This window comes from Trifolium pratense, linkage group LG3 (genome assembly GCF_020283565.1).
Source record: "Trifolium pratense cultivar HEN17-A07 linkage group LG3, ARS_RC_1.1, whole genome shotgun sequence".
Taxonomy (NCBI): Eukaryota; Viridiplantae; Streptophyta; class Magnoliopsida; order Fabales; family Fabaceae; genus Trifolium; species Trifolium pratense.
The window spans coordinates 37,494,116-37,507,823 of NC_060061.1; the positions used below are offsets into that span (position 1 = coordinate 37,494,116).

At 31.7% G+C, this 13,708-nt stretch overlaps 1 protein-coding gene and 1 pseudogene across 1 annotated transcript; both read left to right on the forward strand.

The window, feature by feature from the left end:
- The first annotated feature begins 5,905 nt into the window (after positions 1 to 5,905).
- On the forward strand, positions 5,906 to 6,320 carry LOC123915047. Its single transcript, XM_045966201.1, has 2 exons — positions 5,906 to 6,004; positions 6,063 to 6,320. The coding sequence occupies exons 1-2, from the start codon at positions 5,906 to 5,908 to the stop codon at positions 6,318 to 6,320; spliced, it is 357 nt and encodes a 118-aa protein (XP_045822157.1).
- Positions 6,321 to 7,188: 868 nt separating this feature from the next.
- LOC123915048 lies at positions 7,189 to 13,289 on the forward strand (annotated as a pseudogene).
- Positions 13,290 to 13,708: the final 419 nt, after the last annotated feature.

Consider the following 13,708-nt stretch of genomic DNA (forward strand, 5'->3'; position numbering starts at 1 on the left):
ACTTTACAATTTATGTTTTGATCAAATCAGCTGCATTTCATTCTGTGTATAGGTTAGAATAAATATTTATATCAAATATTTAATTTAAAACAAATGTGTGTATTTGATTATATATTCAATGTACCTGAAGTTCATGCTAAAGTTATATATGTTTTGTTATATACAAGGGGACTTTCCGTAGGTGAGAAAACATTGCCGTGTTGGTTTCCGACAAGAATTTACCCGGATAAGGTATCGTAGTTGTCCTATTCAAATATATCTATAATAAAGTTCTTGATTGAATTTTATACTTTGATATGTACTAATACAATACCAATACCAATATTTTCTCTATTTGTTGTTTGATATCATAGGAGAAAGTACAGGTTTGTTCTAAGTGGATCAACAAGTATGGAAGCAACATTGATTTTCAAAAGCCTGGAATTATTACAAATCTTAAGAAACAAGCGACCAGTTTTGTTTTTAAGTGGAGTGACGGTAGATGGTTTATTCATTCTGGGATCATCGTAGCAAGGGTTAATGGTTTCGTCACACCAACTGATGTTATACTTTTCTATAAAGAAGAAAACAATTTTAAAATCTGGCTTGATAAGGCAAAATCTATTGCTTCAATACCACACACTCCTCCTTCGGCTAAAGTGTATGTCTATACAACTTCAAATTTATGTTGTTATAAATTCTGCCGCATTTAATTTTAGTATAGGTTAGACTAAATATTTATGTAAAATAGTTCATTTAATAAGTTGTGTGTTTTTTATAATATAAGGAATCTACCTGAAGTTCGTGCTAAGGGAAAATCTATTGCTTCAGTGCCAACCACTCCTCCTTCGGCTAAAGTGTATGTCTATACAACTTCAAATTTATATTGTTATAAATTCTGCCGCATTTCATTTTAGTATAGGTTAGACTAAATATTTATATAAAATAGTTCATTTAATAAATTGTGTGTTTTTTATAATATAAGGAATGTACTTGAATTTCGTGCTAAGGGAAAATCTATTGCTTCGGTCCCACCCACTCCTCCTTCGGCTAAAGTGTATGTCTATACAACTTCAAATTTATATTGTTATAAATTCTGCCGCATTTCATTTTAGTATAGGTTAGACTAAACATTTATATAAAATAGTTCATTTAATAAATTGTGTGTTTTTTATAATATAAGGAATGTACCTGAAGTTCGTGCTAAAGCATCTAGGCACTTCAAAACTACCATTTACCCTGATAAGGTATTTTAAATTTTTATGATGCCGATAATTAACGTAATTTGAAAATTGCGACTAATTAGAATACAATACTAAGTTTGTTTTTTTTTTTTTTTTATATGAATTACCAATCAGAATGCAATCAAGGTATGTCCTGAATTTTTGAATCACTGGTACAAAGAGCTTGATTTTGAAGAAAGTGGTTGCATCATTGATGCCGCAACAAACAAATCTACCGCTGTAAAGTTCAAGCCAAAGGACGGATTATGGTTTCTTTCTTCAGGAAGGAGAGTTGCGATGAATAATGGCATTACGAAACCGATGATCATTGTCCTTTATTTTGAAGGAGATGTAAACAGATTTTCAATGTACCCTGCCTATGGAGATAATATGACTCCTACTCCTACCAATGACAATCCTATTGTGATATCATCCGATGAAGACATGATTCATGAGGAGCATGGTGATGTTATTATTCAACCTGAGGTGGAAGACCTTGTAGACCCTTCTTCTTATTACATGTTTGATGTGAAGATGTCTGATTCAGCCGTTCGAACAAATCAAGTTTTTGTAAGTACATTATATTCACATTTTTTGTTTCTTATTTTTCATTTGTATTTCTGTACTGATTTATTGTACACTTTTAATTACGTAGCATTTTCCCAACAAGACGTCAATGTATGTTCTTGGGGATCAGCAGACTATGATTAGGTTGAGGGATCTTGCCACAGGACGAGTTTATCGATGTACCATAATCACTTCAGGCAGATACACTCACGAAAAATACCTAGGCCAGGGCTGGTATGACTTTAAGTTTGACAAAGACTTGAGGGTTGGTGATACATTGCGTTGTGATATTGATGAAGATGCCCGATTCATGAATGTTGAGGTCATACGCAATAGGAGAAGGCGTCGATGAAGGATATGCTGGTAGCTTTTGAATTGATGAGGAATATGTTGGAAGCAGTTTAATTGATAATGATGTATTAACTTAAGTTTGAAGTTTATAATGACTTGTGGTTTTGTTATTTGGTTGAACAACTTTTATTTAGTTTATCGTCTTTTTTTGGGTTGTAACTAATTCACAATTAGTAATTTCGATGGAACTTATATTATTACCTAATTTAGTTTTTTGTGTTTCAATTAATAGTTGTGTGATTCTTCGTGATAAAAATTATAAAAATTTCATTGCACTACCATACATTATCTATATATAAATTTTAATTATATATGGATTTATGGTATGCATAAATGTTTTCCGATACATGTTTTTTTGCAATACTTATTATTTATAGCAATCTCTGAAATAACTAAAGATTGATGTATGCATAAAAAGTAACAGTGCTATATATATAGCGAAAAATTTCTAGCGAATTTATCACGAATGGCTAGCTACTTTGAAAAAACACTCACTAACTGCACATGTGCAATTAGTGTTGACTAAAATAATTATTCTTAAAATGTGCTACGTTGCCGTCGTGATGATTCGCGATACAATCTTTCGCGAAAAAAAAGCAATTTCTTTATGTTCTTAAAATGTACATGTTAAACTTCAAGAAAAATGTATATATTCAAATTTAATATTCTGTAAAATGGTAAAAATAAATTTTATATAACTTAGGACAAAATGATTTGGGATAGAATTATATCACTTTAAATCATATATATATATATATATATATATATATTAGTACACATAGGATCAAAAGGGGTCTAGCCCACTTAATGAATCACTTATATCATAAAAAATCAATGTAACACATGCACTTTTTGCTATCAAAGCTGCCTAACATAAGGACATAATAGTCCATGACAAAGACCTCATAAGGAGTTACTTTAATTACTTTAAAAACCAACATCTTACACTATCCACATTTGCGACAAGGAGGGACCACAAGAAACAAAAATCATGGCTTCATCTAGAAACAGGTATGAATTCTTCCACTTTTTCAACTTTTTTCCTATTTTCAACTAGATTGCAAGCTTCCATCTTTGTTAAAAAACATTACCAATGAACTGTTGTCAGATCTACAAGTACACATATTGTGTTGGTATGTATCTACACATACACATGAAAAAATATCAGATCTACCCAAAAATTTCATGTTTCTCAAATTAATGATTTTTATTTATAGGATGCATGTTTTGCAAGTGTTAATTTTTGGAATTAAATTGTATTTTGGGGACCACTGAATCCTTAAATGTTTGGGAGAATGTTTCAAATTATTATTTAATTTGTTTTCATTTTAAAACTCATTGTAGTTAAAAAAAAGTTAAATCTAAAGGAAACAATAATTGTTCAAAGTCAATGTATTTTTGTGAAATTTTTCTCTAACTAAATGTGAGTTAATTTTTCTATATAAGGAATGTCGAACCATACTTAGTTGGCGCAAAGGATTGGTTCACAACCATGATATACCGTGATAAGGTAGTTTTAGTTTTTGCAATATGTTTTATGTTGGTTATATTTCATGTTATTAATCTCTTTTTTATATGATAGGAAGAGATAAAAATCTGTCCAAAGTTTCTTACCAATTGGGGTCACAAAATTAATTTCAAAAGACATGGATATATTATTAACAAAAATGATGTAAGGACTCTTATTCTGTTTAGCAAGAACAATGGGACTTATTTTATAAGATGTGGTATAGCAGTAGCCATTGTGAATGAGTTTAGGGTACCAACTGAAGTATGTCTTCAGTATGAACATGACGGAAACAATTTCCGCATGTATGAGCTTCAAACCACTAAGGAAAACCCTTCTTCTACGGACATACCAATCAAAATCCCTTCGGATGATAATAGTAGTGAATCAGATGGAAGCATTGACAGGAAGCTTGAAGAAATTGTCTCATTTGCGAGATCACTTGAACCGTTGGAAAACAAAGATGAAGGAGAATATGTGAATAGTGACGAACGAGTGCAACAACAAGCTGTCAACGAAGGGGAAGATTATCGATGGACTAGAGTGATTAATGATGCCTTTGCAAAAGGCAAGTCTGTTTTGGTAAGTTTGTCTTAGAAATTTTATAATATCGTCTTACATGGTTAATCATTATTCTATTTATACCATTTGTCCAATAAATAGATGTATTATTATTTACATTGTCATATTATGAATTTAAATTTACATTGGTTTGTTAGCTATCGATTGTAGTTTTTAAAATACTTTGTTTGAAGAGAAAGCCAATAAAAATTTTACAGAAACATTTACATATGTTACTTTTTCAGCACTTTCCAAGCTATGTGTGCAACGACTATCCATTCTCATTAGATCATGAGCTGAAAGTTATTAATCGTGACACAAATTACACAGTCACATGCACTGTTGCAAAGGCCAATACCAAGATTCCTCAATTTCAACTTGGAGGTGCATGGTACGGTTTTGTCAAGAGGATGAACCTAAAAGAAGAAGACAAGTTGTCGTTCCTACTCGACAATCCTCCTACGGTTCTTACCGTGTGGAAGGATTAGAATTATCATCGTGATTACAAGCAAATGTTAATGTTGTTTCTTTATGTATGAATGTTGAACATCTTTTTTTTTTTTTGAGATCTCTATAGATGGATCTAGACTATATCAATCGGTGTTTTATGTTGAACAACTTGGTCTGTAATATGATGATGACACGTACTTATTTATGTTTTATGCATATTATTTTCCTACATACATTAGTATATTGAATGTTTTGTTGTTTCATATCTTATGAATGTGTGTTCATGTTATGAACCATAACTTCTTAGGTGTAAACATGCACCATAAATTTTGAGCTTTATAACAGACATGAGGTAATATTATTTAATTGTCCAATCCACTATATGTAATTTATTTTTTATGCAAATATCTTTATGTTTTGTATAACATAATTTTAAGTTTGACTTATTATATTACATGCAGTTGATAAAGGTTAAACTCTTCACATTGCTGCAGGACCAAAAAATATATCCAGCGAAAGTATATATCAATGGAGTATAAGAGTTATTTGGAGGAGCAAAACAATAGTTTTAAAAGCTAATTGGAAGAACATTGAAAAGGTAATTTACATTTTACTATTTCTTTACATATTACTTAATGTTTATTTTGGGCTGCAAGCCCAAGACTAAACTCACAATATACGTTATATTATAAATCCATGTTGGGCCTACACTTAAACAATCATATATCTTTTTAACATGTTGAGACAAAAACATAGGGTTGTGGCCCACATATTTATAGATATATAAGGTAAAATTAGGGTTATGTTATTAAGTTTCACACAATCTCTTCTATCTTCACAGCAGCCGCCCCTCCATTTGTCTCAAAGATGAGCCTCCCTCCTTGGATTTTATTTCCGGAAATTTTGGAACCAAATAATGGGTAAGTTTCATGTCATGTACTATAACTTGGACTATTTTTTGCTATGTGTTTTGTAAAATGGAAAGAGATAAAATTAAATAAACACATGCATGTGCAACTCAACTAGCAAACAAAATCATACCCTACATGTTTCAAAGTGCATAAACATAATTTATACTATGTCCCCACACCACTGAATAGAAAACTATTGTATTTACAAATTTATTATATTTTATGGTTTTATGATAATATACAACACTTTTTTTTCAAGCAAGTCATTTCCTTTATTTATATATATTAGGCAAGATGAAATGGAAGCTCATTCTGACAATATTGAAGACCAAATTGATGCAATCCATGCTGATGAGATGGTTTACAGTCCAGATCTGCAAGTTGAATGTAGTGAAAGGATACAGCGCTGGCAGATAGTAGTTTCAAGAGCTATTTGGAGTGGCAAAAAAGTATTGGTATTTACTACATCCTTCATACTTTATTACTTACTTTATTACTTATCTATATTGATAGCATATCCCAAGACATATTGTAAAGAATTGTTTGCGTGAAGATCAACAAGTAATTACTTTGGTCAATCAAGATAAAGATCTGATTTATCATTGTAATTTATTGTCATATAATCGCGATTATATGAGGCGGACTTACATCGAACAAGAATTCTATGATTTTGTGCAAGACGCAGAGCTCGGTATTGGAGACACACTTTGTCTCACTGTCTCAGTTCCACCTGACTTCATTGAGGCTACGGTCATCAAGCGCGAAGTTTAACCTTTGTAATGCATAATTTATATTCATATTATCTAATTCCAATATTATTAAAATGTGGTAGTTAATACCGTTGTTGTAATATTGATGAACAAGTTGTTTTGTTTGTCTCATTTTGGTTTCATTTTCATTACTGAACCTTTGTTGTATGTTATTAGCCTTCTAATTTTGTGGTATGCATCAATGTATGTTATGTAATTTGTATTTATATTAATGTTGGTATTATAGATTTTAGCAAGTTTCAACTTAAAAATCGAAAGCAAAATAGCTCTATGTCTACCAAGCCAAAGCCAAAACTTCAATTTTATTTTGTAACATTTAGATGATAATGCAATATCATGATTTCACTATATATACAAATGACAGTTATATATGAGTGCATGATATGCATACATTTTATGTAATATAAATTTACAGATTCATATAGGTCAAATATCCTATATGAAAAATTCCTTTTCATATTACATTTTGATACAATCAATATCTATGATAGTCTAATAAATAATCTTTTCAATTTATTACCTTTTAGGTGTAATATTAGCATTGAAAATGACAACTCTAATTTGGTCTCTCAAATATTTTACTTTGATAGAGACAATACCATGGAAACACATGCTAATGTTAGTATATTACTTTAACACATTGATAACATTTGTTTTATTCATTGACAAATCACTTTCAAACAAATCACATACAAACAAAGTTTATGACACAAATAAGTTGACCAACATTTGTTCCTTTTATTTGTCTCAAAGTAGTCATAAATAAATATTTTTTCGTTGGTTCTATGATGCAAACAAAAGTTATCTTTTCATTACACTATGAATTGTTAACAAAACACTAAAAGGAACCACCCATTGTTGGGAAAACTATGGAGTTTTCTCAAGCTAAACTAGCAAGATTCAGTAGAAAGCAACAACTAAAGAAGCAAGCAAAGAATAACAATGTTTCATCTTCAGGTTTATGTATTTATATACTACCATATATCTTATTTCATAATTTCATCTAAAAAGATACAAATGGTTTCATTATTCATCAAGTTATTGAATGATACACATTTGTTTTTTTGAATAGAAAATGTTAGACCAATGGATGCAACCCAAAGAAAGAATTCAAGGTTTGATGAAATGAGCTCAATAACACAAGATTCAATGGAAAGATCTTATTCAAATTTAGGTATGTATACCTTTCAATCAAACCTTCTATTTAATATTAAATTTATTTAATAGTTGTTTAACTAAAATATTCAAATATAGAGAATGTTCAACCAATGGACATAAGTCCCAACTACAATATTGTTTTCAACACTCCAATTGCTAAGAGGAAAGCAGATAGGATTCCTCTATCACCTTTGAATCCAGGTATGTATTGAAGTTTTTCTAATATATATGTTTGATGTGTGTGTATATATATATATATATATATATCCTTTATAATAATTTGATGAAAAATAAAACCAATACATAAGGTGAAGTATATTTATTATTTTAGTTCTGATTGATTGAATAAACAGGTTCTATTCTCACAACAAATTCATCTCAAAACGTGAATTCAACCATACCATCTAAAAGAATCCGAACTCCAAATCCTAAGTACTTTTCTCCTACGTCATGTTTCGTTAACTTTCCCACCGAGGATTCAGTCATTACTTCAAAATCAAGACAACCAAGTCAATATCAAAAAGGTTAGAATACAAAACTAGATTTATTTATATGTTCTAAACATAACTATGTTTGTTATTCCTAATAAAATATTTATTGTGTCAGGATCCACTTCGGCTTCTAATAATAACGTGAACAATTCAGCTTACTCTGAGGTTATCAATCCAACTTTCAAAAGTTCGGATGGAAAATACTCCAGGAAATTTCCACTACACTCTAAATATATCGGTGTTCAAAGATTGGATTTTGAGGATGACACACAAGGTATGTAATTTTAAAACATTTTTATTTGTTTATACAAGATTAAAATTTTAGTCAATGCTATTATAAACTGACATTATCTTAACTTCCAAAGCAGGTTCTTCTATTGACGTGGATAATAATGTTGATCATTTCAAATCAACCTGCTATGCAGCTTCTGAAATCGAGCGTATGTATTTAACCAAGTAATAGCATTTTTATAAAACGTTACAATATGAGAAACTATACTAATATAAATGTCTTTCTTAAAAATATGTAGCTATCCTTAATTTTGGACTTCCTGAATTTACATGCACAAAGTGCTTTGCTGAAATGTGGTATGAGGAAAGATCAGAAAAAACAAGAAATGGTCTTCAAATTGAATTTTCCATTTGTTGCCAAAAAGGAGAAGTTAAGTTGCCTCTTTTAAAGAAACCTCCGAAACTATTGATGGATTTAATTAGTGGTCAAGATCGTAGGAGCAGACATTTTAAGGATAACATTAGAGCTTACAATAGCATGTTTGCATTTACTTCCATGGGTGGTCAAATAAATGATAAAATCAACGATGGCTTAGGACCTCCGCAATTTATATTAGGTGGTCAAAATTACCATAGAATTGGTTCTCTGTTACCTGAGGTAGGAATGACTCCGAAGTTTGCACAGTTGTATGTGTATGATACGGAGAACGAAGTAAATAACAGAGCTGCATGTTTTAGGTAATTCTTTATAATTTTTTATAATGTTGTCCACTTTGATTCTTTACAAATTTTCAGTCGCAAACGTATATGTATCATACTAATATAAGCACATTATGAAAAAAAATTTAGGTCTGATAAGAAACAAAAAGATCCCATTGATCGCACTTTAGTTAAAGACCTTCAGCATATGGTAGATAATTACAATGGTCTTGCCCAAGCTTATAGGAGAGTCAGAGATGCACTACAAAATGGTAGTGAATGTCAACTATCTCTAAGATTATATCGAAACCGTGAAAAAGATTCAAGAATGCATAATATTCCTACGGCTGATGAGGTGGCAGGTTTGATTGTAGGAGATTTTGATGATTCTGATATTGGAAGAGATGTAATTGTCAATGAAAGGAAATATGGATTGACAAGGATTCATGAAACTCATGTGTTGTTCTTGCCTCTTCAATATCCTTTACTCTTTCCACGTGGTGAAAATGGTTGGGAACCAGATATTCCACGTTTTTTTACAGAAGAAGTATCAAAGGAAAAAAAGAGAGAAAGAGTTTCAATTAGAGAATTTATTGCTTTTCGACTTCAAGATAGAAAAGTTGAATTTGGCAACATTCTTTATGGTAAAAGGTTGTTTCAACAGTTTGTTGTTGATTGTTACACCATGTTAGAAGCCCAACGCCTGTCATTCATAAGAGAAAACCAATCCAAAATCCGTAATGATGTTCTTAGTGGTCTACAAGAAGTTGTTGATAGAGGTGATGTAGATGCGTCTTTAGTAGGGAAGCGTGTTATTATTCCTGATTCTTTCACCGGAGGTCCAAGATATATGTTCAATAATTGTCAAGATGCTATGGGAATTTGTAAGAGGTTTGGTTATCCTGATCTATTCATCACAGTTACATGTAATGCAAATTGGCCAGAAATACGCGACTTCATTCGTCCTAAAGGTTTTCAACCATCTGATCGACCTGATATCGTCTGTAGAGTGTTCAAGATGAAGTTAGATCAAATGTTGATTGACTTCAAAAAAAATCAGATATTCGGCAAGGTCATAGGAGGTAAATATTCTGGAAGTTTAATTAAAAACATTTATATACGATCGTTGTTAAATTACGTTGTTTCATTTTCATAATGATTGACTTTTAAGATCTTATTGTTATTATGTATTATGATAGGCATGTATACCGTTGAGTTCCAAAAGAGAGGCCTACCACATGCACATATGTTATTGTGGTTAGATGGTGAACATAAGATAACTTCTGGTGCTGATATTGACAAGTTAATCTCTGCTGAAATTCCTCATCCTAAATTATATCCAAAACTTCATGCTGTGGTTACTTCATATATGATTCATGGTCCATGTGGCAAATCTAATCTCAGTTCTCCTTGCATGAATGGCACGCTTCAATGCTCAAAATTCTTTCCAAAGAAATATAAATCATCCACAAGTATTGATGAGGATGGATATCCGTCGTACAGGAGACGTGATACCGGAGTAGTTGTAGAAAAGAGTGGAGTGAAGCTGGACAATGGCTTTGTTGTTCCCTACAATCCATTTCTTTTGATGAGGTATCAGGCTCATATTAATGTTGAAGCTTGCAATAAGTCCAATGCCATCAAGTACTTATTTAAATATGTTAATAAAGGTCATGACCGGTCAAATATTGAGATTTCAAATGGCAAAAGGGTTGCAAAGAACACTGAATGTGTTGATGAAATAAAAAAATATTATGAGTGTCGATATTTATCTCCGTCTGAAGCTGTTTGGAGACTATTTAAATTTGACATTCATCAAAAATTTCCAGCTGTTATTAGATTGTCTATTCATTTAGAAAATCAACAATGTGTCAAGTTTGATGATAACAGTAAACTTCATAATGTCGTGAGTTACCATGAAATGATCGACACAATGTTTCTTGCTTGGTTTAATGCAAATATTCAGTATGAGGAAGGCCGTGATCTGACTTATGCAGAATTTCCTTCAAAGTTTGTTTTTCATCCTAGAGATCACCGTTGGGAACCAAGGAAGAAGGGTTTTAGCATCGGAAGACTTACATATGTGCCTGTTGGAGCTGGTGAACTATATTACTTGAGAGTTTTGTTGACAAAAGTCAGGGGTTGCACAAGTTATGAAAGTATCAAAACGGTGAACGGAAAATTATGCAAAACATTTCAAGAGGCATGCAGTGAACTGGGCCTTTTAAAAGATGATCAGGAATTCAAAGATGGACTTATCGAAGCTTATGAAACAGCTACAGGTGGTCAGATGAGAAGGTTGTTTGTTAGATTATTGAACATGAATACAATGAGTAATCCATACGATGTTTGGCTCTCTACTTGGCATTTATTAGCCGATGGTATACTTTACAGTAAAAGAAGAGAACTAAATCTTCCAGGTATTAATTTGTTTATTATCTTTATTACCCTGTTTATGATATTTTCAATTAATTTTCAAACGTCTTATAAAATTTATATTTTGTTGTAGAATTGCAATTAAGTGATGAAGAGTTGCAAAATCTTTGTCTCATTGAGATTCAAAAATTGTTGCTTTTAAATGGAAGAACATTAAGTGATTACAAGACCATGCCTGTACCAGTAGATGGAGATGTCAATAATTTTGAAAATAGACTCATAGCAGAGGAACTGAGCTACAATAGAGAAGAATTAGGTGTTCTGCATGCAAGTTTAGTTGAGCAATTAACTGAAGAGCAACTTTCTGTCTATCAAAAGATCATGACTTCTGTTTTGTCTGAAACCGGTGAGTTTTACTTTTTGTACGGATATGGAGGTACCGGGAAGACTTTCTTATGGAGGACACTATCAGCTGCCTTAAGATCTCAAGGTAAAATTGTGCTTAATGTTGCTTCCAGCGGAATTGCTTCTCTGTTGCTTCCTAATGGAAAAACCGCTCATTCAACTTTTTGTATCCCATTAGAAATAAATGATAAATCTACTTGCAATGTTAAACAAGATTGTCATAGAGCCAATTTGTTGAGAGAAGCAAGTCTAATCATATGGGACGAAGCTCCCATGATGAATCGATATTGTTTTGAAGCATTTGATCGTACAATGAGGGATTTGATGTCGAAGGTAGATAAGGACTTGAACACTAAGCCATTCGGTGGAAAGGTTGTTGTTTTAGGTGGAGACTTTAGACAAATCTTGCCTGTAATTAGAAGAGGTACAAGAGGAGATGTTGTGAATAAAACATTGTGCTCATCAAAATTATGGAAGCATTGCAATGTTTTAGAGTTGACAAAAAATATGAGGCTGAAAGGTGATTCCGCGGACAAGTCACAATCTGAGCTTAAAGAATTTGCTGATTGGATTTTGAAAATTGGAGATGGACTCATAAATTCAGATGAAAATGGAGAGGCCCAAATTCAAATTCCCGAAGATTTGTGTAATTTAGAAGTCGATGACCCGTTGCTTTCATTGGTTAATTTTGTTTATCCAGATGTTGTAACCAATTATGGGCAACCAGCTTATTTTGAAGATCAAGCAATACTTGCTCCAACTTTAGAAGTTGTTGAAGATGTAAATGATTATGTGTTGTCTCTGATTTCCGGTGAAGAAAAAACCTATTTTAGTTGTGATACACCGTGCAAATCTGATGAAGATTATGAAGTTCAAAGCGATTGGTTTACATCAGAATTTTTGAACGACATTAAATGTTCCGGGATACCTAATCATCGCTTGACACTAAAAGTTGGTGTGCCTATTATGTTGTTGCGAAATATTGATCAAGCTGGCGGACTTTGTAATGGTACTAGACTACAAGTTAGGGATTTGGGGAAGAATATTATAAAAGCAACGTTTATCAATGGAAAACATGCCGGTGAAACTGTTTTTCTTCCAAGAATGGACTTGATACCTACTGATTCAGGTCTGCCTTTCAAGTTTGGCCGCCGTCAATTTCCTATAACTTTGTGTTTTGCAATGTCAATCAACAAAAGCCAAGGACAGTCTATGTCAAAGGTCGGACTTTATTTACCTCGGCCGGTTTTTACACATGGTCAGCTCTATGTAGCCATTTCTAGAGTTACAACCAAGAAAGGATTGAAGATTCTTATTTTAGATGAAGATGGAAAGCCTTGCACCACCACTCTAAATGTGGTATTTCCTGAGATTTTTGAATCCTTGCACAACATAGTTAGTTGATGGAACCAACAAAAGGTAATTACATGATAATTTAATTTTCATATCATACCAATAAATGATTTTTTATATTCATTTATATTATTCTAACATATTTCTATATGTACTTGCAGGTTTATAACATAATTAATGACTCATATTTTGACTCTCTCATGAGGAAGTGTCCATCTCTTATGGTCAATGTAATGTCATGTGTCTAATTTATTTATTGCAACTTTTGGGACAAATATCAGGATTTTTATTCTCAACATGTTTTGCACTTAAAGTCTTCATTTGTAAGGATTAATATGTGTTTAAGTAAATTAATTGTATTACTTTGACTTAGCATATGTTTAAGGATGATTGCCTTATTTTGACTCAAACAATTAAGAGCTTAATTTACATTGGCATCTTATTATTATAATCATTATTATTATTATTATTATTATTATTATTATTATTATTATTATTATTATTATTATTATTATTATTATTATTGTATTTGTTGTACCAATAATTACTTTATATGACAACCTTTGCCACTGCTATTTATTTTGGACCACTAACAAATAATAGGCCCAATCCAAATTGACCCAAATAAGGGAGTCCATACCCGAAATTTCCTTGCCTATTTTGGATTGTGAAGTTG